Below are 25,532 nucleotides of genomic sequence, written 5' to 3'. Positions count from 1 at the left end.
CTCACACGCCCCCAGCTGCCCCCAGCTTCCACCAGTTGGGGACCTGGCCCACAACCCAGGCCATGTGCCCTGACCAGGGATTTGAACAGTTGTCCTTTCAGTTCACTGAACAACGAACGCCCAGCCCACTGGGCCACACCAGTCAGGGCAGTGAAGTCTATTCTTGAGTAGTTTATTCATTTTGATGCTATTGTAAATAAAATTGATTTTTAAATTTTCTTTTCAGATTGTTCAATGTGTATAGAATTACAGCTGATTTTTGTGTGCTTATTTTCTATCCTGCAACATTCTGGACTCATTTGTCAGTTTTAAGTGCGTGTGTGTGTGTGTTTGTGTGTGTGTGTGTGTGTGAGAGAGAGATAGAGAGAGAGAAATCTTAAATGCTTTCTACATATAGATCATGTCCTTTGCAAACAGAGATGATTTTACTTCTTCCTTTCCAGTTTGGATGCCTTTTATTTCTTCTAATTGCCTAATTGGTCTGGCTACGACTTTCAGTACTATGTTGAATTTAAAGTGGAAAAAACTAGCATCCTTGTCTTGTATTTGATCTTAGAGGAAAAGGCTTCAGTCTTTACCTTTGAGTCTGATGTAAGCTGTGTGCTTTTCATATGCATATGACCTTCATTATGTAGAGGTAGTTTTCTCCTATTCCTAATTTGAGTGATTTTATGACAAAAGGTTGTTGAATTTTGTCAAATGTTTTTTCTACATCAGTTGATATGATCATATATTTTTTTTTAATTCTCTTATGTGGTATAGTACATTGATTGATTTTGATATGTTGATACATCCTTGCACTCCAAATCTTTTCATTTTTTTGATGTTTATGAAATCCCTTTTATTGGTTTTTGTTTAATGGATCATGTTTTTGGTGTTGTATAAGGAATCTGTATCTAACAAAAGGTCACAAAGATTTTCTATGGTCTTCCAGAAATTTTATAGTTTTATATATTGAATTTATTTTTGTATAGGATTTTTTTTCTTTTTTAAAATGTGATTTTCAGTTGTTTCAGCACCAATTATTAAAAAGACTATTCTTTCTCCTTTGAATTGCCTTGGAAATTTTCTAATTATCTTTATTTTAATAATTTTCAGGTGTTTTTATAACTGGAGATTCAAGTTTCTATCATATCATATTCTTTTGCCTTAATAATTTCAATATTTCTTGTAGTACGCGTCTGCTGGTAATGAATTTTTTCAGCTTTTGTTTGTCTGAAAAACTTTATTTCACCTTCATTTCAGGAAATGTTTTTCTTGTGTATAGAATTCTGGGTTGAGAACTGTTTTCTTTCAACACTGTTACCCCATTGTTTTCTACATCTTAGTTTGTGCTGAGAAATCTACTATAGTATGTTTTTCAGCTTTTTGGATCTGTGATTTGATGTCATATTATTTTTTGAAAAATTTCAGTCATTAGCTCTTCAAATGTTTTTTTCTGCCCTCTTCTCTCTTCTCCTAGGAATCCAATTACATGTTTGTTAGTTTGATATTTGCTGCTCATGTCATGGATACCTTATTTCCTTTTTCATTGTTTTTTGTTTATTTTTGTTTTCGCTTTGTGTTTCAACTTGGATGATAGTCACTGACTTTTATGTAGGCCGGTGAAGCATTCTTTATTTTTTTTATCATGTTTTGTTTTGCTTTTCTTGGCATTTCCACTTGACTCCATCTTTTTGCTGAAATTCACCACATGATGATGCCTGTGTCCTCCTTTTTCATTTACACCTTTAGCATAGCTATTTTACATTCCTTTTTTGACATATGTGACATCTGTGTCATCTCTGAGTATGACTCTTATCAATTGCTTTGTCTCTTGACAGTAGGTTTTTTTCTTTTAGGTATGTTTTGTAATTTTTATTGCATGTTAAATGTAAGGCATTTAACAAAGGTGAATAGTATTTACTACTTACAGTTAAGTTAAATACTATTTACTCCTGAAAATAGGCTGACTCTTCTGCTAGGCTGTTAGTATGGGGGTTAAGCCAGTTTACACTGGGGTTGACCTGGATTTGGAATTTGTTATTGCCATGGTTACCATGAGTACATCACAGACTTCAAACTCCTCAAGCATTAGTTTTTGCTTAGAGTTGGGATTGGATTGCTAGAGGGTTTACTCATTGTATGCACACCAGTCACAGCTTCTGGTCTCTTCTATGTACCTTTACCTTAAGGGGCTCTTCCTTTACACTCTTGACCTTCCCCTAGTAGAAGACTGCTATCAGCTTGGAGGTAGGAAATAGGATAGGGTTCTCTGTTATTCTTGTCCACACTGATTGTTGTGCAGAATCCATCTCCCATGGTCTCAGGGAGGGGGCTCTCTCAGTGATCCCGTTCCTCTCCATGTAGCAGGTAAATTCAGCCTTGTATAGTTCAGTGTCTTGTGCAGGAGTTTCGTGCCCCACCTCCAAGGTTAGAGACCTCTAATAGTCTGAGACTAGGTCTGTGTTTTCTCTTTCTCCCATGGGTTATGGAGTTTTATTCTCTCACTTTCCCCCAAGCCATATAGGTCTTCATCTGTGCCTGGGAGGGTGGGGGCAGTGGTGACAAGATTTTCTGTCCTCCCAGTGGCATAAGGCTTTTTTTCCATAGTGAAGAAGGATCCTGGCCATGCTCTGTGGCTTTTCCACGTTGGTAGACACTCCCCTCATCCAGGGATTCCTGGAGAGTCTGTCCCTGTGGAGTTTGGGGCCTGGAACAGCTTTTCAAACCTTATCCTTTTGAATTTTCATGGAAGCTTTTTTACATAGACATGATTGATTAAATCATTGGCCATGCGTGATTGATTCAATCCTCAGAACTGCTCTCCTTCCCAGAAATCTGTGGTGGCACTAAAAGTTCCAACTCTATTTTTATCACAAAAGATGCTCTCATTGCTCCTATGCCTTAGGAAATCCTAAGGGTTTGGGGAGCTGTGAGCCAGCAACCATGGACAAAGACCAAAATATGTATTTATTATAAATCATAGTATCACAGATACATAGTGTGGATTTTTTTAAAGTTGTATATATTAGTTTGCTTGCTAAGACTGTCTTAACAAATACCACAGACTCGGTAGCTTAAACAATATAAATTTATTTTCTTACAGTTTGGAGACTAGAAGAATTAGACCATCTTGTTGTTGACAGGATCTTTTTCTTCTGAGGCCTCTCCTTGCCTTGCTGATGCCATCTTCTTCCAGTGGCTTCTCATGATCTTCCTCTTTGCATGCTCTGTGTCCTGATCGCCTTATCATATTAGGAAGCCAGTCATTGGATTAGAGTCCACCCTAATAACCCCATTTAACCTAAATGACCTCTTTTAAGACTATCTCCAAATGTAGTCATATGCTAAGATACTGGGGGTTAGAACTTGAACATATTGATTTTAGGGCTGGGGAGACAACACAATTCAGCCTATAACACGTACAGTTGAAGAACAGTCTGAAAGGTAGAGATCATCTAGGATAGCACTACCCAGGGTAACTGTCTGTGATGTTGAAAAGTTCTGTCTCTGTGTTTGATGTACAGTGTGGTAGCCACTAGCCCAGTGTGGGTGTTGAGTACTGAAATGTGCCTAATGGGACTGAGGAGCTGAATTTTTAACTTTAATTTTGAGCAATTTAAATGTAAGTAGCTTTCTGCAATTAGTGGCTAACATTTGGAAATCGCGGATCTTGACTAATCTGTTTATTTGACATATCAAGAACTGAGATCAAAGTGCTTGCCAGACTAGTCTAGCAAATAAATAATTATTGAAAGATAACACAAATTATTGAAATGATTGTGAAGCAGGCAGAGTTCTCAATTTCTTAATGGATTTTGCTCCCTATAGTCTATAAAAAATACCCCTATAGAAATAAAATACAAAAGACCTTCTTTTCTGTCCTTTTCCCTCCTATGTGTGTGGTAATCTTATTTTATATGTGGTAATCTTACTTTATAACTGCAAAACCAACTTTTGACAAGTGGATTTTAGAAATAAGTTCAAAATTATTTTTATTTTTTAATTTTTTAAGGCTTTGGAATTTACACATTTCACATGTTTAAATTAGTTCAATAAGATTCTCTGTAGCAGAAAAATTGGGAGGTAGTTTTAAAAAGTATATCATTTAGTTAGAGCAGGTCAGTCAGTGCAAGCTTTGCTCAGAACAACTGAATCTGGAAAATCATTCTATGAAAGAAGAACCAGAAAGAACTTTATTTTTAAGGATAGAAATAGGCTGTTAAGTTAATATGTAACTAATTGTCTGATTCTGTTATTTCAGGTTTCGATGATATTTTCTCAGTAAACTTTAGAAATGTTTTATTTTTTTATTTTTAACTAATTTTTTAGACATATAAAAATTATAAAATGTACAGAGAATTTTCATATACCTCTCACCCAGCTTCCCTTAATGTTAACATCTTCTGTAACCTTAGAATAATTATCTCAACCAGGAAGTTAACCTTGATACAATACTACTAACTAAACTACAGATATCAGTTTTCACCAATGTCCCTTTTATGTTCTCAGACCTTTCCAGGATCTGACATTGCATTTAATTATTTCTTCTTAGTCTCCTCCATTCTGTCTCTCAGTTTTCTGGACACTTCTGAAGAGTACCAGTCAGTTTTGTAGAATGTCTCTCACTTTGGGTTTATAGGATGTTTTCTCATAATTGGGATGAGAGTTATACATTTCTGCCAAGAATACCACAGAAATGATCTCATAATGCTATGTCTTATTATCTGTGATGAGCTTTAGAAATCTTGATGATAGAAACTGTGCTTTGTTTTATCTAATATCTGTTAAAATTACTATAAAATATCAGCTCATCAAAACATTTGTTCTGTGATGCAAACAACATCAAAAGTCAAAATGCTGTTTAAAGAAAGCTGTTATCACTAGATAGTTAATGGGATGAGGTTAGTAGAATTTCACTAATAGGAATTAACTGTTCAATAATGAGAAAGAGAAATCACCTTTTTCCTTCAAATGAGGCAATTCTTTTTTCATTATAAAGTTAAAAAAGTAATTATCAAGAGAGGGGCTTCCCAACTAGTACAATTGTCTTTGTAATAGAAAATTGTCTTGATTGAAATACTCAACTTTGAGTAACTTATCAAGTAGAACATTAAATGGGGAAAAAGGTGGTTGCTTTAAGTTCAGTTCTATCAGCGACACTGGAATTCTATCAGAAGGTAAATGATTAGCTTTTAGGTCTAACTTGTCATATGACCTGAAATCAATTTATCACAGTAATTTTTTATATTTTGGGCATTTAAATTTTTTTAAAAAAGATGAAGGAAATCAACAGTAATTTTAATTACTGTGTTACGTGTCCCAAACCTTACTGAAATATTGAAACACGCTGCCCCCCCCCCCCACTGTGTTTTATATGAGGGAATGAAATGTACTTCAGGCTACTGTGCTCTTTAAAAATATAGTACAGCACTGGCTGATGTGGCTCAGTGGATGAGCACCAGCCTGTGAACTGAAAGGTCACCGGTTCGACTCCCAGTCAGGGCATATGCCTGGGTTGCAGGCTAGGTCCCCAGTTAGGGGTGTGCAAGAGGCAACCTATCATTGTTTCTCTTGCACATCTACGTTTCTCTCCATCTCTTTCTCCCTCCCTTTCCCTCTCTCTAAAAATAAATAAAAACAAAATCTTAAAAAAATAAAAATACAGTACATTGTTAGGTTTTGTTTATAGATATTTTTCAGGATATAATGTTTATTCCTCAAAAGAAAATGGGTAGAAACTCTTCTGTAGATACCTGTATCTGTCATTGTGAATAGAACTTTTCCACATTAAGCCTACTACTTTGAGACTTTTTATGTTTCTTCACTTGCTAGATTTTCTTCACTAGGAACAGTTCAGCGAAATATTTGTGTTTTTATTCTTGGATTGTCTTTGAAATATTCATGGCCTATAAGCCAAATAATAGAACTGAGTACTGCTGTCCTTTCAATGTAATAATATTCAGTGTAATGGATAGAGTTTTCTTTTATTTTAGTTCAGCAATCAGCAAACATTGGGAGGCTGAACTGGCTACCCTCAAAGGAAATAATGCCAAACTCACTGCAGCCCTGTTGGAGTCTACTGCCAACGTGAAACAATGGAAACAGCAACTTGCTGCATATCAAGAGGAAGCAGAACGCCTGCACAAGCGTGTAAGTTAAAGGCTGATGTCCACGGAATTTATGACTAGCAAATATCTTTGATCAGAGGAAATTCACGTGTAGATTCAGCATAGGGACATTGTTTGGAACTTTTCATTGGTTGTCAACAAATGTAGGTTTATTGGTTAAGAAAAATATTTTCTACAGTTTAGTGAGAATTAAGAATATACGACTTTCAGAACTGAAAAACCTGATTTTATATTTCTATTCTGTCATTTGTTAGCTATATAACCTTAGTAAGTTATTCCTCTGTTTCTGCTCAGTATTTTCATCTATAAAATAGCAATAATAATATATACTCTGTACAGTTACTGACTTGACATGTAATTTCATTGAGTTAATGGTAATGCTTTTATTTTTATTGTTTTTTAAAGAAAGAAAATTTTGAAAAATAAAATTTTTTATAAAAGTTGGTAATAGAACTATGAGGCAGAAAAATAAAAACCATAAATCCCAATGCAATTAACATCAGAAGACCAAACAATTACTTATAGAGTTTTTAAAATTCAAAGCATATGCATTCACCCAATGGGAAGCAAATGCCACTAATTTTCTTTTAAGGATGCTGAGGAAGAGAACTCCACAGAACATAGGAAATGGGCCTAGTACCAGAGCACAGTCTGAGGAGTGTGATAGGATCAGGATGACAGGGGAAGTAAGGTAGAAATGGAACAGAGACAGCCGGGAGAGTAATAAACCTCTGGAAATATTTTGTCCTAAGTATAAAAGTTAACTTATGAGGAGGAAGAGGAAAGTCATTATTTAATGAATATCACGTTTTCATTTTGCAAGATGAAATAGTTCTAGAGATCTGTTTTACAGCAATGTGAATATACTGTACACTACTGACCTGTACAGTAATTATAATAAGAAAGTTAGCTTATGATGCCCTGTTCTGGTGGCTCTGTTGGCTGGAGTGTCATCCTGTACACCAGAAGGTTGTGGGTTCAATTCCCACAATGAAAAATGAATGTTAGCAGTTTAGAGAAGCCACAAAAGTAGACAAAGATTATAAGTAAGTCCACTGGCAGGCCATTGCTTTGTTCAGGTCTGGATGATAAGGGTTTGCACAAGGCTGTTAGAACGTATATACAAATGAAGAAAGTGACAGGATGTGGTGGTTAATTCAATATTTGGAAAATGTGAAAGAGACTTGCTCTATTTCCTTACTAGTATAGAGTTTACTGTATTCTAGTCAGGCAAAATGTAACAGATCCTGTTCTGTGTAAAGAGCTGGGATGGGTGTGTGTATGTGTTGACTTCTCTGTATTTTTACTCTTTGGGGATGATATATCTTTTAGGAACAAGGCCCTTCTTTGTTTTCTCAAAAACTAACAAGTGCTTATTAAAAGTTACTTTGCTATTGGGCCCTCAGTAAATTAATATTAATGGAATAACTACCTTTTTCCATAAGAGACACTATTAATATGAAGACATTCTAGTATTGAATCATTTAAGTTGTATTTTAAGCATATCTTTTCTTCCAGATTCTCTTACATTTTGGAAGGGTATTTGAAAATTTTCTCACTTTTGCAAGGCCAGTTTTCAGTTTTAATTTGAAAGCTACAGATGGAGGGCAGATGATTTTAAATATTTTGAGAGGACATTTTTAAAGACTTTCATGATAGGGATTCTCTGCTGTCATTAATCATTTAAGTTTTCCTGACCTTTTAATGACCAAGTCATGTAAATAGTTATTTTCTTTGCTCCTTTTTTTGTCTCAAATTCACATCTTTAAAGAATCTATTCTCTTTATTCTTCTGTTTCTCAAAATTAATTTTCATACATTGATTCAAAATTCATTATTCACCTATCAGGGACCTTTTATCTCTTCAGTAAGAAATTCTTTGAAATTGTTATATAATTTAACCTGTGTTCTCATATAATTTTAAGGTGACTGAGCTTGAATGTGTTAGTAGCCAAGCAAATGCTGTGCATACTCAGAAGACAGAACTAAATCAGACAATACAAGAACTGGAAGAAACACTGAAAGTGAAGGAGGAGGTACTTGCTATTTTTCACTCATCTGTAATCTAGATAAAATACGTGTACAAATATTAGAGACTATGTACTTTATGGAATAAAGTGTGGTTGTGCAGGGTTTTTTTAGTATGAACTTTTTCTTGAGTGGTGTTAACCTTGTTCTTATTTCCCCCATCCTTGTTTCTGTTGTTATGAACTATGGTGAGGCAGTTAGAATGAGATACTGTTTGTTGCCTTCTGTATGAGAGTTACATTCATATGAGCAACACAAAACTATTAGAAGTTATATGAATTTTACAAGCTGTTGCTTTCTCTGGTATTCAGTCAAAAGATTTAATATTCCAGGGAAGACTTATACCCACAAAACTTGAAACAGCCTTAAAATGTTGATTGTTTCTCAGCAGTGCTATACCATAGCCACCAAGTTAGATCTGTTGTTTGTTTCTTAAGATTATTCTGCACCAAAAAACATGCCTATAAAGATTAATTCATTCTGGCTACTTTTCATTCTTATAATGATCACTTTTGGTGGATAAAGTTTCTTAATTATAACAAAGATCATTTTAGCAATTAAAAAAAGCTGTCACCTCTCTGAATGTCCGTATAAAGGAAAGTTCTTTAAATCATTTTTTTAAAGGACTAGGACAGTAATTTCAGGGGGAAACGGGGCCTTTGCTTTTTCCTTATTTGCTTAAATGTTAAAGACATTGCTCTGCTTCTTCTAGGAAATAGAAAGATTAAAACAAGAAATTGATAATGCCAGAGAACTCCAAGAACAGAGAGACTCTTTGACTCAGAAACTACAGGTGAGCTGTAATACAATTTTTATTCATTTTCCATAGAGAGCAATCAGTCTGTACATAGTAATGACTTTTTTTCCTGAAACTCCATTTTGTAGGTTCTTGGTCCTTTTTCCTTTCCAGGACTTCTGATTCATGCCTAATCTTAGTCTTTTCAAATATTAGTTGATACTTCCATCTAAGTAGCTCATAATCATCATAGGCATTCATTTATAAATTGTCTTCAGTAAATTATTTTATAAATTTCTCCTTTTTAACAAAATATTCTGAATTTTCAGAAAATTTCTCAAATGGATTTCATTTAGTTTAGAACTTCTCATTTTTTTACATTGAATTTATATGTAAGTTAGCAATAGTTGTGTCCCTATGGAAACCAAGTTAGTGGTCTTTTTATTTCTTCAGTCAAATTAATTTTACTCACTTTTTCGTGCATGAATAGTATTCTTCTAATTTATATACATATATTGTATGTCAGTGGTAGTCAACCATGGTTAGAAAGATTTTCCAAAATTCATTACTGAAGTCTCCTCCTACCAACTCAGACACTTTTATTACACCTTCAAGAAGGGCTTGGATAAGTGGGACCTGAAAGCTCAGGATTAGAAGGAGCACCTAGATAATAATAAGAATGGCTCTCAACATTTATTGAGTATTTACTATGTACCAGACAGACAACTAAGCACTTTGCTTATATTATACATTTAATCTGTATGAGTCAATGAAGAAACAGAGGCTTGGATAGGCTAACTTGAAGACAATCAAATTCTTGACAATAGAGCCTTCATAAAGAAAACAGGTTCATTGCATGAAATGGAATATTTCCCTTTCCCTCTCCTATCACTAACTTTCACTAACCTGGAAAATGAGGTCACTTGTCTTGGTTTGCCCTACTAAACGTTTCTACATTTTATTTTATTTTATTTTTAATTTTATTTATTGATTTGAGAGAGAGAGAGAGAGACATCGATGTGTTGTTCCACTTATTTATGCATTCATTGGTTGATTCTTGTATGTGCCCTGACCAAGGATCGAACCTGCAACCTTGGCATATCGGGACAACACTCTAACCAGCTGAACTACCTGGCCAGGGCCTAAATGTTTCTACATTTTAATCATTTGTATAAATTAGTGTTTTTCAACTGGGTGCAGTGTTTATTCCCCAGGGGACGTTTAACAGTGGTGGAGACATTTTAGATTTTCACAATTACTGATATCTTGTAGGTAGATGCCAAGGATGCTGCTAAACCTCAAATTACCTGGCCCAAATTTCAATAGTGACAAGATTGAGAAATCCCGGTTTACTACTAAAATATGAAGCATTTGATCGGAGCTAAAAAAATGAGGGAAATTCAGTACAGTTCTATCTTTTTTTTTTTTTTAATTTTGACTACCATTTTTTCAGTACTTGCTATAATTCAGACATATGCTAAGCACTTTACATACATTAGCTCTGATTCTCACAATAACAGGTGTTGTATCCTTACTTCCAAAGAGAAGGCATTAACAGGTTTAATCAAGCACTTAAATAGAAAGTAGTGAGGCCTAGATTTGTTTTGATTCCAAAATCTCTGTTCTTTCTGCAGCCAATCATCCAAACCATTTCTAACAATTCTTTTAAAAAAAAAATTTTTTTTTAGTTATATATACATTTACATTGTCCAGAGAAACCAAGAGATAATTGATTCATATTAAATTTCTAAATGTTTCATCATTAATTGAGCAGTAGTTGAATATCACAGTTGGCAACCTGGAGTTGTGAATATCAGTTCTTATCTAGTCTTTAACTGAATATCAAAAATACCTATCAAAGCATCCTACCTGGAACAAGACAGGGAAGCTTTTAGAAAACTTAAGGATGACTTTTAAAAGGCCAAGCCATGGAAATAACATGTATTTTTTCCAATTGGAGAAAGTTCCTCTGTAGCCTAGTACCTCCCACTGAAACATCTGTTTATCAAAAGTCCCAACACTCTTCAACATCCATTTATAAGTTCAGCCTAGAAAATCAGGACCATTAAATTCCTTCAGTGCTAAAGGAATTTCTGAAATTGCAGTGCATGGAATTGGATTATAGGTATGAATATGAATGGAACATTCATAGCTATGAGTAATATAAAAGAATATGATATGATTTTTCTAAAGTTCAAGTTATTTTTTTTCACATATCAGTGTAACATATGCTCATTATAAAAATATTTAGAAATATATAATTTAGCAAGAAAATTAAATGAATTATATTTCCATCATCCTAAGGCAAAGCATTTAGCATTTCTTCCCCCAGTGTTTGTTTGGATAACTTTTTCTTTACATGAGGCATATAGATACCATTGTTTTAAATCTTGCTTTCTTAACATTATATAATAGGCTGCATATGTCATGTTGCTGCATAGTGTTCTCCTATATAGATATACCATAGTTTTCTTCCAGTATGCCTGCAGGGGTGGTGATTTATGTTGTTTCCAGTGTTGGCTATAATAAATAATGTCATATGAGTCTTTTTACATAAATCTTTGCCCCCCTTATTATTTCTTTAAGATGAACATTTAAAGGAAAATTACTTCAGATCAATGTTTTAAAATTTTCTCATGCTAAGAAATTCATATCTGGAAAGGCAGGATAGCCACTGGATATTGGTCTCCCCCCATCTTTGCTACCTGATAGGGAATAAAGAAGTAGCTCACTATTTTATTATTTTTTTATTATGAGTAACAAGTAAGACTAAATAATTTTCAATATGTTTATAGTCATTTATCATCTTTCTGTATCTTGAAGGCACCCAGTGCATTTAACCTGAGAGCTCTTGGAATATCATTGCCTGGAGTTTTTAAATCCCCAGATCTTCAAATGGAATGACTTCTACTTGTACTTACTTCTTGGTTCACATGTTAATTTCTCTGACTTCCCAATTTAAGCAGTACTCTGCAGGTGCCCACCCTGACCCACCCAGGAACTCAATAATATTGCCATGTTTTATTTTCCTATATGAAATTATCTTGTTTATTTTATTTTTAAATTTTTCATTTTTGAAGTAACTTCAGAATTACAGAAAGGCTGCAAGAATAATACAAAGATTTTTTCATATACCTTTCACTCACATCCCCCAAATGTTAACATTTTGCCACATTTGTTTTGTTTGATCATTCTGGATTTCTCTCTTTTCTCTCTCCAGATATATATATATAAAGTTGTAGCTATGATAATCTACCTATGTCAACATAAGAAACACTCAATCCTATATAGAATTTTTGTGAGTTTATTTGAGGCAATAGATTGAGAAAATGCTCCAGAAAAATGGCAGTTTTGCACCTTATTTTATACATTAAAATCAAAAATCAAAAGAGGAAGCATAAGCTGGTTAATGAAATCCATTGGTAGTAGGTTAGGCATGCAGGAGAAAGCAAAACAGTGAGGTCAGGACCTCTGGGATTGGATAAACACTAAAATAATAGACATATATTTATTTTACATAGGCAGGTACAGGATACTTAACAGTCAAAATTAACATAATAACAATGAGGGGATTTGTGGTCTCTCTCTGATGCTGTGTCTGTACTTTGAGGGTCCTACAAAAGGAAATTTGACAATCCAAAGGTATATTATCAGAGAAAGATAATAGACAGGTTCAATTAAGGTAAAGATTGACTTTTATCAGGGAAGATTCCATCCTAGGTAGGACATGACTGCCTGCCATCACCTCCCTTTTGTTAGAAAGGTTTTAACTTCAGACCAATCTGTGTGGCTCCTTTGAGTCTCTGAGTTTGCAAGGCCATCATGCAGGCCTCCCCTGAGCTTGTCAGGTTTTGTCTGTGGCCCCTTTCTGTCCACATCTGTAAATAGTTTAATGAGTATTTTCTGAAAGTAAGGACATTCTCTTACATAATCATCAAAATCAAGAAATTATTTGTCTAAAAACTTTATTCAAATGCTCATGATTATCCTAATAATCTCCCTTATAACAAATTTTAAAATTGTTTTTCTTGTCTAGGATGTATTCCAGATTACATATTGCATCTAGTTGTCATGTCTGTCTATGTATTTTGATGTTCAGATTGTCTCAATTTGGGCCAGTGGGAACCCCTTCAATTCAGTGTCCTTTAGTTGTGACTTTATCATTCCTTAAAAAAAAAAAAAAATTATGTATTTAGTTTTTAGAGAGAGTGGGTGGGAGGGAGGGAGAGAGGGAGAAAAACATCAATTGATTGCCTTTCATATATGCCCCAACGAGGTACTGAAACTGCAGCCCAGAGGATTGAAACCAAGGCCTTTCAGTCTACAGGATGACGCTCCAGCCGACTGAGTCACACCTGCCAGGGCTCCTTTTTTCTCATTTCAAGAGGGCAATTTAATTCCCTTACTTTCATTCTTTTACTTTTATTTATGTGTTTAAAGCTATAGATTTTCTTCTGCTCATTGTTTTAGGTGTATCTCATAGAGTTTGATATTTAGTGTTTCCATTATCATTGTCATTTCATGAAATTCTGTAATTTTGGTTTTATTTTTTTATGCAAGAGATGTTTAAAAGATGGTGTTTTAATTTTTTGGTTGAAGGGTCTTTTTTTTTTATTTAGTTGTTAATTTCTAGTTTTTTTAAGTATATTGTATTGATTATGTTGTTACAGTAGTTCCAATTTTTGCCCCCTTTGCTCCCCTCTGCCCAGGGTCCCCATTCCCTCCAGCAGTCCCATCCCCCTTAGTTCATGTCCATGGGTCATGCTTATAAGTTCTTTGGCTTCACCTTTTCCTATATTATTCTTAACATCCCCCTGTCTATTTTGTACCAACCGATTATGCTTCTTAGTCCCTGCACCATTTCCCCATTTCTCCCCTTCCCCTCTCCCAGCTGATAACCCTCCAAATGATCCCCATACCTGTGATTCTGTTCCTGTTCTGGTTTGCTTAGTTGGATTTTGTTTTTATTTTTTAGATTCACTTGTTGATAGTTGTGAGTTTTTTGTCATTTTAGTGTTCATAGTTTTGATCTTTTTCTTAAATAAGTCCCTTTGACATTTCATATAATAATGGCTTGGTGACGATGAACTCCTTTAGCTTCACCTTGTCTGGGAAGCACTTCATCTGCCCTTCCATTCCAAATGATAGCCTTGCTGGATAGAGGAATCCTGGTTGCAGGTTGCCTTTCATCACATTGAATATTGCTTGCCAGTCCCTTCCTGCCTGCAAAGTGTCCTCTGAGAAATCAGCTGATAGTCCTATAGGCACCCCCGTGTAGACAACTCTCCGCCTCTCTCTTGCTGTCCCCACGACTCTCTATCTTTCACCTTTGGCATCTTAATCATGATGCATCCTGGTGTGGTCCCCTCTGGGTCCAGCTTGCCTGGGACCCTCCGTGTTTCCCAGACTTGTATGTCCACCGCCTTCACAAAATTTGGGAAGTTTTCCTCATTTTTTTCAATTCTTGCTTCCTCATTCTGCACTGCTTGACTGTTTTTTTCTTTCTTATGTTCCAAATCATTGATTTGAACCCCAGTTTCCTTCCCTTCACCATTGGTTTTGTGTGGATTTTCCTTTGTTTCGCTTAGCATAGCCTTCACTTCTCTTCCGTGTTTGCTATACTCAAGCATATCTGTCAAGCCTGTGAGCATCTTTATCACCAGTGTTTTGAATTCTGCATCTGTTAGGTTGTCTCTCTCCTCATCTGTTAGATTGTCTATCTTCTCATCTGTGAGGTTGGCTATCTCCTCGTTGCTTTGTTCTCCCACTGGAACCTTGATCGGTCCCCCCTTTTGGGCCATACTTCTCTGTCTCCTCATTCTGACAGGTTCCTATGTTTGTTTGACTTCGCATCCCAGGTAGAGCTGTCGCTCCTGTTAACGTAACGGGCAGAGCCTTAGGGATTCGTCAGTACAGGGCAAGCTGTTTCACCACGTTGTGGCGCTGTATGTGGGGGAGGGGTCCGAGAGGGAACAATGCCGCCTGCCCAGCACTCGCCCCTTTTCCAGGCACCTCTCCCACTTCTGCACCAGATTGGTGCCCCTCTAGCTGCTGCCCTGGCTGTCTTTCCCAAAGTGGGTGGGTCTTCCAATTTCTAGTTTTATTGCATTGTGATCACAAGAATTTTTATAACTTTCATAATCTAATACACGATCAGTTTTTATGAATGCTCTTTAGTGATTTTGTAATTAGGTCTTCTTTATCCTTCCTTACCTTTTTTTTTTTTTGTCCCACTTGATCTGTTCTATACTTCAAGTGGCATTTTAAAGTCTCTTGTCAGTGTTTTTATCTGTCTTCTTACATTTCCTATAATTTCTGTTTCACAAAGGTGGCTGCTGTATTTTTGGTGCATAAACATAACTGTGATATTTTCATTGGAAGTTGCAGCTTTTAACATTAAAACATGTCATCCTTTGCCACTTTTTCTACCAGTGTCACAGCCTCTTATTATTTTGAGCCCTTCTCACTATTTTGGCCTTCCTAAATGAATTTCTAGTTGGAAGGATCCTTTTAATTTATGATTATCAGTTCCTAAGCTCATTTCATTTTATGCTTAATATGTCTTACTGCTCCTTTTGGGGGGACCTAACATATAATCAGTTTTTGTAAATATTTCTTGTGTGTTGTGTATGTATGGCTGGATAGTGGTTTGTGAGCCAAACTGAAAATACTTTTCTTCAATCATGTTTGTTGATATGTTTTTGTTTGGTCTCAACTTGTCATTATTTTATGTAATAATTTCAGTATGTTATATTAATTTGACTTTTTTCTTTATATGACATGTTCTTTCCTCTTACATCTTTTGATATTTAAGATGGTCTTAACTTTGTTATAGCAGTTACCTTTAAACTTATACCTTCTAAAAATGCTCCTAGTATCCTGTATTCATATTTAAACCATTATCTGTTTTGTTAGTTTTTAATGATATTCTTTGACTTTGAGCTGTTAAATACTCAATCATAACACACTCTGATTTTCTCTTTGCCTTTCCTCTTTTCTCCCATATTTAGTTTTATTATTTTTATCTCGTCAGAATAAGTACATTCTGATTTTTTTTTAACCATCATCCATCTTTGTTTTAGTCTTTGACAAACATTAAATCGTGTAAGTTGTCACCATCAGTCCTTTTTCTGAAGTTTCTATAGTAATCTGTTGGTTGAATGAAGCTTATCCTCTAGTAGAATGTTCCAGAAGAGTTCATGGACATATATTTTCTTGCATGTTTAGACATTTTTTTTGTTTGTTTTTTAAATAGACTTAGCACTTAGATGACAACTAGCTATAAACTCCCTGGTTCATAATTTTTAGTTGAGTTTCTTGAAAATGCCATTCAATTATGATCATGGTTTTGGTTTTTTTCCTATTACAGTTTACATTTAATATTATTTTGTGTTAGTTTCAACTGTATTGCATAGTGGTTAGACAGTCACATAAAAATATGGACCGCTTCATGAATTTACACGTCATCCTTGCTCAGGAAGCTATGCTAATATTCTCTGAATCCTTCCAATTTTAGTATATGTACTGCCAAAGCCTGCACTATTACCTTGTTTTTAATATTGATTTGAGAATTCTGATTCCATTCTAATTCTCTGGTTTCAAAGTTTGGGACATCTTCCGTTTGTATTCCCGGAAGATTTTTCCTTTAGTTTTAACTAAAGTCTAAACGTTTTACTAGCAAATTTTTCAGATTTGATTGTTGAGAGTCAGTTTTCCCAGGTACATGGTAGGCCCATTTAAGTTATAGATTCAGATCTTCCTTTATTCCCAGATAGTTTTCTTGTATAAAAGTTTTAAATATTAGGTCTGTCCTATTTTTGTGTTTTTCTTCTTTAGGAACTCCATTGATCTGTAATGGTATTATCTTTTCTTCTTCAAGTACTGCCTCTCTGTTTGCCCTATTTTATCCCACTTTAATTCCCTTTGATTTTTAAGTAATAGTAAATAAAAAATAATTTTTATTTAAATCTATTTTTCCTTGAGCATCTTATAATTCAGTTTTTATTTCTTATATGATTTTGGCATTTTCCTCTGTTACTATCATGGGTTTAATCAACTCTCCTATTTTTTAGTTTTTTTGGCCTCTTTCTCTAAACATATGAATATCACTCATTTTGTTTTTTTAATATTTGTTTGAGAGGATTTAATTCAGAGTAGAGGATTCTGTTAGAATTTTCTTGTGTTTCATAATTGGTTTTGGGGTACAATTTTTATTTTCATTTACTGAAGTGTTTAGAGTATCATTTTCTATTTTTATCTCATGACTGTTTATGTAGTTGAAGATTGCGGGCACCTTTGTATTTAATGAACAGGGTGGCAGTTTGGGTGGTTTACAAATTCTTAATTCAGAAACACCCTCTTTGAGGGACACAGTGGAGGAGAGGTTGTGTGACCTTAAGTAATTTAATTTTCTTTTATCTTGGAAGATTCTAACTTTCCCTGTTTTCCTTCTTTACCATACTGTTCCAACTGGCTCCTGTCTTTTTCTTTTTTACCCTCTTCTCAGAAGTATTGCCTTTCTAAGATGGCTCCTCATATACTGTTAAGATCCTTTCTTGTAGTCTGCTCTGGTCTACCAAGACTTTTTGTCTTTTTTTTTTTTCTTTCCTAGTATTTTGGCACTTTCAGTGGTCTTTCTCTTTCTTAGGATTACTAGAGTTCAGTCTTAGGCCTTTCGTTTGCCTCCTCCCTCTCCTCCCATTGCTTCCATGCCCCCCGTCTTGCCTTCTGCAAAGGGTTAGAGTGAGAGCTTGAGAAATCTCTCTTCTGGAAATTGGTGCTTATAGTTCCTAATTGTAGGTAATTTGAAGTGTATATTGTTCTCTTCTAGTTACATTGAAGTTGTGTAACTTGTGTGGTTTTATTTGTTCCTGTTATTGTTCTGTGTAGTTTGGGAGAATGGTTGGGAGATACCAGCATGCCCACTCACAGTTACCTTGGGTTCCCAGAAATCTGTTCTGATTACTTCTTAATGCCAGTGTGCTCCTTCTAGGATGCATTAAAACAGGGACCATATTTGTTTATTTACTGCTGTATTTTCAACCCTAGTACACAGAAGGTGCTCAGTAAATAATTATTGAATAAGTCTTCTTCAAAATGTGTGTCTTTTACTAATTTTTCTGTTGAATTACTAATACTTGTGTTTATGATTTAGATGTCCGGTTATAGATGAACATTAATAATCTAATAGGGCGATAATATAACTTGTAAGAGTTTGAGTATGAATCAAATGTCAATAAAGACAGTTCTTCCGTAGCTTTTATTTGGATTAAATGATACAGGGTTTACATTTATAGAAAATGAACCTGATCTGATCCCATTGATGATGGTAATAATTGTTTAAATTTTAAAAAATCACTCTAGTGTTGTAGGCCTGTATCTAAGAAATACAGAGCTTGACCTTTTGCCCACTAGGAATAACTTTTAGTTATTGCTCTTTAAAGCACTTGAAAGAGAATTAGCAAATTCTGGCCTCCTGTGCTTTTTCAGGGTTGAGCCAGGCCTCTGGGAGAAGGGTAGGTAAATAGTAGGAGAAAAATGATAATAAACAGAAGAATGAGTTGGAAGAGACAAAAGACAAGAAGGAGAGGACTGAAAAATATGGACAGAAGGTAGAAAACTGGGAAGAGCCACCATCTAGGGCCCCAACTGCCTCACGTTGGCCCGTGTGCACTGAGTTGTCTATTCTTGCCCTAGGATCACATTCTCTGCCTCAAAATAGACCAGCACCATCAGCATTGTATTGCATCCCTTTTGTTATCTGCCTAGTGAAATTCCTCCAATCAGAAAAATGGCATTAGAGTATGAGACTACATCTAGAGAGAGCAACGCAATTTTAATAGCTGAGGGAATTTGTTGTTCTTGCTCCATTGAAAATGTTTGGGTGTTTCATTGATTGGCAAGGAGAACAAGAACGCCTTTCATTTTTAAGGAAGGCTTTAGAGGCAAACTGGGCAGTGCCTGGTGAAGTGGGTGTTTCTAGTGAATGACATTTCATCTATTTTTACAGTTGGAAACATTCTACTCTTAAGCTTATTGTTTAAGCCGGCAAGAGAGCATGCTCTGCAGTCATGAGTGGAACTTTTTAATTTGATCCCAGGGTCTGTTTTCTCCCTCACAGTTTAGAACCTCCATGATCTTGGCTTCTGGATTTATAAGTATTTTATTGGTTTCAGATTCTGCTGTCAATTTACTTATCTTCATCTTGTGGATTATTCAAAGGAAAGATTAGAAACATACCCAATTAAAGATTAGATTGAGATTCCTTAAATTCTTCATTTATAAGTCATTATAGCTGCTTTTTTCCTTTTATATTTTCCCAGGCTCTGGCAACTCATCTGCTGGCTTAAGGCTTGATTTTAATTATTTCTGCCCAAGCTTGTGAACATGTCTTTATGTTCAGAATCCTAAATCAGTTGTTACTTTCTTATTAATGTATTCAAGTCATTTCCCAGTTATTTTTCTCAGAAGTTTAACTTTTCAGGGTATTTTAAGACACTTTTTGGAAAAAAGTGCCTAAAATTCCCAAACCCCAAAGTAGGTCCAGTTTCCCTTTGGACATTGATTCCCAGTGTTTGTCCTCATGCACACGGATTTGTACAGTTGCAGGCTGCAGCTCCATGTGCTCACTGTTCTTTTTATTCACCAAATTGTCTTTCAGTAGTTAAAAGTTTTTTCCACTATCCTTTAGACTTAATAGGATTTCGTAGAGATTTATATTCAAATGATTACTAACATTTGAAATAAATTTTCGGAGGCTGATTCATATTGTGAATATAAATTGTGTCCATCACCTTAATTCCTCTCAGATGTAAAAGTGAGCTTTCCAGAAAGGATATATACAGTAGTCCCCCCTTATCCGTGGTTTTGGCTTCTTGTTTGTCTGTTTCAGTTACTTGTGGGCAGTTGGAGACTGAAAATATTAAATAGAAAATGCCAGAAATAAACAATTCATAAGTTTTCAATTGTACGCCTTCTGAGTATTGTGACAAAATCTTCAGCCATCTTGCTGTGTTCCGCCCAGAACATAAATCATCTCTTTGTCCCGCATGTCTGTATTGTGTTAGGCTACCTACCCGTTGGTCATATAGTAGCTATCTCAGTTATCAGCTACTCTGAGAGAGAGAGAGAGATCACATTCACATAACTTTTATTACAGTATTTTGTTATAATTGTTCTATTTTATTATTGTTAGTATCTTACTATACCTAATTTATAAATTAAATGTTATCATAGGTATGTATATACAGGAAAAATATAGTATATATTGGATTTGGTACTACCTGCAGTTTTAGGCATCCACTCAGTGGTCTTGGAATGTGTCCCCCTCACAGTTAAGGGGGAATTACTATAACTTGCAATTCATTGCTTATCTGAGTAGTTCATTGAAAGTATAATAGTTGGTTTTCTGCTCTTTTTCTAAATTTGATTTTTTACCAAAATTAAATCTATAGCTCATGTTATGTCATTTTATCTTATAGAATTACTATATTTATCACAGAAGCATTTTTAGAGCAATAAAAACTGCTTAGTATGCCAGAATTTATTCTGTTCAATTTTTTTTTTAATTTTCTTGCCATGAACTGTCTTTTTGTGATTTTTTTCCCCTTCATTTCCAGTATGTTGGAATTGTTAGCTTTATAATTCTTATATGTATAGTTATTATATATCTTCACTGTAGTTTTTTAGCAGTTGAGCTATATTCTCTACTACATGCATGTATGTATTCACTCTTGAGGCAAAACAAAGAATAATAACCATATTCAGAGGATCCTAAACCTTCATTTTAGAGAGTCATTTTCTTCTCTCAGTCTTTCTCCAGAATTGCCAATAAGGAGAAAAAAGTTAATTTCTCTCTTTTCCTCTGTCTGCTTTCACCTGAGATTGCTCACAGCGGTGCGTTTAGGAAAAGCATGGGAGCAGAAATAGAAACGAGGTGTAGGTCATCCTCCCAATGGGCCTTCTATACGCTTTCTGTATTTGAAGTACCCTGGGGGTTGCCTGGCACAAAGTGAGCAGTTGGGAAATTTTTGTTGGGTTGGACAGATGGATTCATGAACAAATCAGTTGGTAAAAAAAACTCAAATCTCCAAAATTGTGTAAACTTGAGATTCAGAAGCTCATCGTCATGGTCAAACTGCATTAACTACCACAATATTAGTAATAACAAAAGCTATATATTTTTCCATGTTGTGAACTGACATGTATATTATTACACTTTTGTTCCTAAAGGAAGTTGAAATTCGGAACAAAGACCTGGAGGGACAACTGTCTGACTTAGAGCAACGTCTGGAGAAAAGTCAGAATGAACAAGAAGCTTTTCGCAATAACCTGAAGACACTCTTAGAAATTCTTGATGGAAAAATATTTGAACTAACAGAATTACGAGATAACTTGGCCAAGCTACTAGAATGCAGCTAAGGAAAGTGAAATTTCAGTGCCAATTGATTAAAAAATACACTGTCTTTCTTCATAGGACTGTTTGGGCTCTGCATCAAGATTGCACAAAAAATTTAAATACCATTCCTCCAGAAGGAGGAATTTTTGAAAATTGGAATTGTATATTTCAGTGTAAATTTTAGAATCCAGCTTGTAGCTAGTTGGGGAAAAAAAGAGATCAAACACTTGAACTACAAATTACCTCCATGTATATTATTGGCCATAGTTAACTAGAAAATTATAGACACTAAATGCAATCCTTTTTTTTCTGATATTAGCCAATGGAAAAATAACACTGTCTGGGTCACATTAATTTATTTATGATATCTAAAGCTGTGTTTTGTGCAAAAACTTAGTGATGAAAGCCTTGTCTTTTGTTATAATCCGAATAACTTCTCAGGTTATTTTTGCATTGTTGAGAAGCAGTGCCATTACCAATTAATTCTTGCCAGGAGTGAGAGAGAGCTGCATCTTTAATTGAAACATGCTTACTCTAACTTGGTGTATAGAGTTCTTCCCTTTTTTTATACTGGAAGATACTTCACTCTGGTGACCACTCTGGTACACTCTGGTGTTCTCTAATTTTTTCCACTGTATAGTTTTCTTTTCCATATTGATTCCATGTATTTATGAGAAGATATTGTCTCCCATTTTATTACATATTTTAAAGCCAACCAATGAAGGCAGCTGCGTCCCTCAGAAATTTTTCTTTTTAAATTTCTAGTAAATTTGACACAGTACTGAAATACAGCAGCCCGTCACTGACGGTCTGGTCTAGCAATGTGATGTCTATTTACAGAATACGCAGTTACCTTTATTTATATATTTTGCAAGAAATCTTTTCTGAATGATCAATGCATTTCAATTTACAAATAATTGTGGTTATTGGGGAACTGTTTATTATAGATCATTTTAAGGTATATAGCTATTTTAAAGGGGATTCATTTCCATCCAAAAGCTGATCAGAGGACTATTGGGATTGAGCTGTGTACTCTGGATCTTCACAGCAACCGCATCTCTAGTCAAACCTCACAAGGCAATATTCTAAAATGTTTGTTAACGAGGCATTTCAAAACAGAAATTCAATTTAATAGGCTCTTCTCAGTGAACAGGTCTTGATGTTATTTTGATGTAATTTTAAAAGACTTTTAGCAAAAATGCATTTCTTTCTATATTTCTTTCAAGAAACTATTTTAAAAGCAAACCAAGTGCTGTTGAGTCTGCTTATGGAGGAGGAATCACATCAGAGTCCATGTATTCTCGCTGTACCATGCCTGTGATGTGGAGGAGGGTTCTTTACAGTGTATGCTTGAGCATCTGACTCTATGAGGTCTACAAAATGCACTGACTTTTTTTTTGTACCCCCAAAAGATTGAATTGTTAAGTACGAATTAGACTAGTTAATTGATTTGTTACCATTTTTTCACTCACAAACAGCTACTCATCATAGACAATTTTGTTTTATATATGTATGTGTATGTATGGAAATACATACATATTAATTTATATTGGAATGAAAAATAAATGGTTTGTTTCCTTAAAGTTAGTTTCTAAAATAAATTTTCACAGACTTTTCTGCAAAGTTTTGTCAGGCACTTAATACCCATGCATTATATGTGCTATAACATCATGTAAGTTACCTCCATCTGTTTTAGGATATTCTCCTTGCCTCTGTATTATAGGGAGAATAATGTAGGTACACAAACTCAGAGCTGAGATATTTCTCTGAAAAATCAGGTAATAAAATTTATTTGATTGTTAGAATTTTGAAATTGATGTGATTTTATCCATCAGTTTCTGAGTAACAAAGAGCACCAGATTTTGACTTAAATAGGGGATTTAACTCTAGGGATCAGGGAATATAGTTATGAAGAGTTAAAAATTAAAAAAAACAGTGTAAGCTTTTGAAATGGTAAGTGAATTATTTTAATGATGTAATACGATATTTTTAAATTTTGACATAGTTGTTATTTAATGGGAAAATAACTCATCAAAATGTTTCCACTTGAATTGTACTGATATGTGAGATGTGTGTAATTCAATATATACATATGCCCATATGTATATACAGAAAATTATTTTTAATATTTTACTACTGATATGAAATTTAAAATTGGAAATTTTGTGAGTTTTTTCCTTGTCCAATAGAGCCTAATTTTTTCTTTTTTAAAAAAGTGGTTTAACAATTTCTTGAGGGCTGCACCTTTAAATTCCCAGATTGTCATTAGACCTGTACAGTATATGGGATAAGGTGAACACAAGTGCACATATAAATAAAATCTTAAGACTATTTTAAACACTAATTTACAGTAGGAGAGTATCTAGAATCATCATTTATAAGTCATGATTAGGTTGTGTGCTTACTGTAGTTTTCTCCATTTCTGTATTATATAAATAAAAGTTTGCATATTAAAATTTCATTTTCCCAGAGACAAGTATTATATAATATATCTATATTTAGATCAAACTGTGGTAATATATTTGTCAGAAAACAATCTTGGGGACTGTAGCCTGAACATGTGGACTTGAAGTGACACAGAGAAAGAGAGCAGAGATCGAGCCCATTGTGTATAAGTCGTTATATGATAACTATGAGTTCTTGTACCAAAAAAAAAATAAGAAAAAGAAAAACAAAAATGCAGTTTTTATTTTGAAATACAATTTGTTGTTCTCTGGAGAATGTACTTTATCTTTTTTTCCTTCAGTCTTTTACAGATATTTTTTTAAAAGCATTTAAGTGATGGCAGCATTTACTTAAATCTTACAGGTGCTATTGGATTTTACATTAGTGTGTTATGTTGTGAGGTCCTAACTTTGACATAAAAGGTTTTATAAGTATTTCCCAGTCTGGAAAATTAGTCTTTGTTTCTCCTCTTTCTCCCCCCCCCACCCCCCGTCTCTCTGTCTCTCTTTCTCTCTCTCTCTCTGTCTCTCTCTCCTCTCCCTTTCTGTCTTTTTTCTCTCCCTTACTGCAGATTTTACAAAGCTCATGAAGTCGCATCTCTGTCCCTATAGAAGAACTCCAGCACCATCATAGATTTAATGTTTTGCTGTCATTGAACTGTTGGGAAGCAATTAGAGAAAAAAACTTACACTTTTTTTTTTCAAGTGGAACTAAAAAAGGGATGCTCAAAATTAAAGCACTACACCTTTTAAAACTCATTTGTTAAAGAATTAAATTCTTTGTTAAAATTAAATTTATTCTTTGACATGTGTGCTACAGTCTTCCATGTTTTTATTTAACTCTGAGTATGCAGCTCAGCTTCTCTCTTCTGTGGACCTGGTTTTCTGTCTGTTCCAGAGTGGGAGGCAGAGGCAGGCCCAAGGGAAGGTTTGCCTGGTGGCAGTGTTTTTTGTTGTTTTGTTTTATGTTTTATTTTGTTAAGAAATTCTTTTGTTTGTTGGATATCAAATGATTTTATCATCCTGAAATTCTGTGCTTGAAGTTATAAAATAGTCTTCAGTTAATTTTTGTCTTCTGTATATTTAACATAGTTCTTTTATCATTCATGTAGTAAATTAATTGATATGAAACTTAAAGAAGAAAATGTCCATGTAATGAGTACTTGAGAATGACATATTTTTTAAAGTTTCTCAAGTAGCATTCTATACCATAATTTGTTGAGATGATTTTCATGTGAGAGATTATTTTGAAAATTACTAGAAAAGGATCATTTTAGAACGGGAACAGATGCATCATTCACCTTACTCTAAATTGTGAAAATGTTCCTAATAATTCACATTAAATTGGACCTTAAATTTTTATGACAGTTTTTCTCTATGGGAAACTGGTATGGAGATGTCATGCAAATTGAAGCATAGTTATTGAATTTTAAAAATGAATGTTTTTCATTTTTTGTTTATATATTGCCTCGTAAAATAGCTAACGATTTTATCCAAGGAAAAAAACCCTCAGTCAGCACTCACTGCCTAGTGATTTCTGCTTAGTACACTGGATGGAAAAGAAACACTTAAGTTATTTTTACCAAAAACAGGTGGTGTAGGGAGAGAAACTACTTCTGGAGTAGAATAGGAAAAGGGCCACAGCTCCCAATAGACTTCTAGATGATTCTCTGACCTGTTGAGGACACTTCTGTCCATTCCAGAGGATCCCAGGAGTACATCTGGGTTGGAAGGGGACTTCGGGGAAGGGAGGAGCAGAGCCAGCAAAAACAGTAGGATCATGAAGACTTCAGTTTCTATCTGAGGGACAGCAGC

General features: G+C 34.6%; 1 protein-coding gene and 1 non-coding gene across 2 annotated transcripts in view; one reads left to right on the top strand and one right to left on the bottom strand.

Moving 5' to 3' along the window:
• Positions 1-24,193, top strand: part of HOMER1 (homer scaffold protein 1) — a 109,599-nt gene extending 85,406 nt beyond the window's left edge. Inside the window, exons 6-9 of the mRNA XM_090276416.1 lie at positions 5,979-6,135; positions 8,038-8,148; positions 8,853-8,933; positions 21,108-24,193. Coding sequence (XP_090132542.1) covers positions 5,979-6,135; positions 8,038-8,148; positions 8,853-8,933; positions 21,108-21,296 — 538 coding nt within the window. The 3' untranslated portion in view covers positions 21,297-24,193. The remainder of the gene's footprint in view (positions 1-5,978; positions 6,136-8,037; positions 8,149-8,852; positions 8,934-21,107) is intronic.
• Positions 16,309-16,416, bottom strand: LOC150008591 (U6 spliceosomal RNA). Its single transcript, XR_016511483.1, has one exon. It is a non-coding gene; the product is annotated as a U6 spliceosomal RNA (small nuclear RNA).
• Positions 24,194-25,532: the final 1,339 nt, after the last annotated feature.

Source organism: Furipterus horrens, unplaced genomic scaffold (genome assembly GCF_987537825.1).
Source record: "Furipterus horrens unplaced genomic scaffold, mFurHor1.1.pri manual_scaffold_5, whole genome shotgun sequence".
Taxonomy (NCBI): Eukaryota; Metazoa; Chordata; class Mammalia; order Chiroptera; family Furipteridae; genus Furipterus; species Furipterus horrens.
Note: the sequence above shows the minus strand (reverse complement) of the source record. Positions and strands in the feature narration are given on the sequence as shown.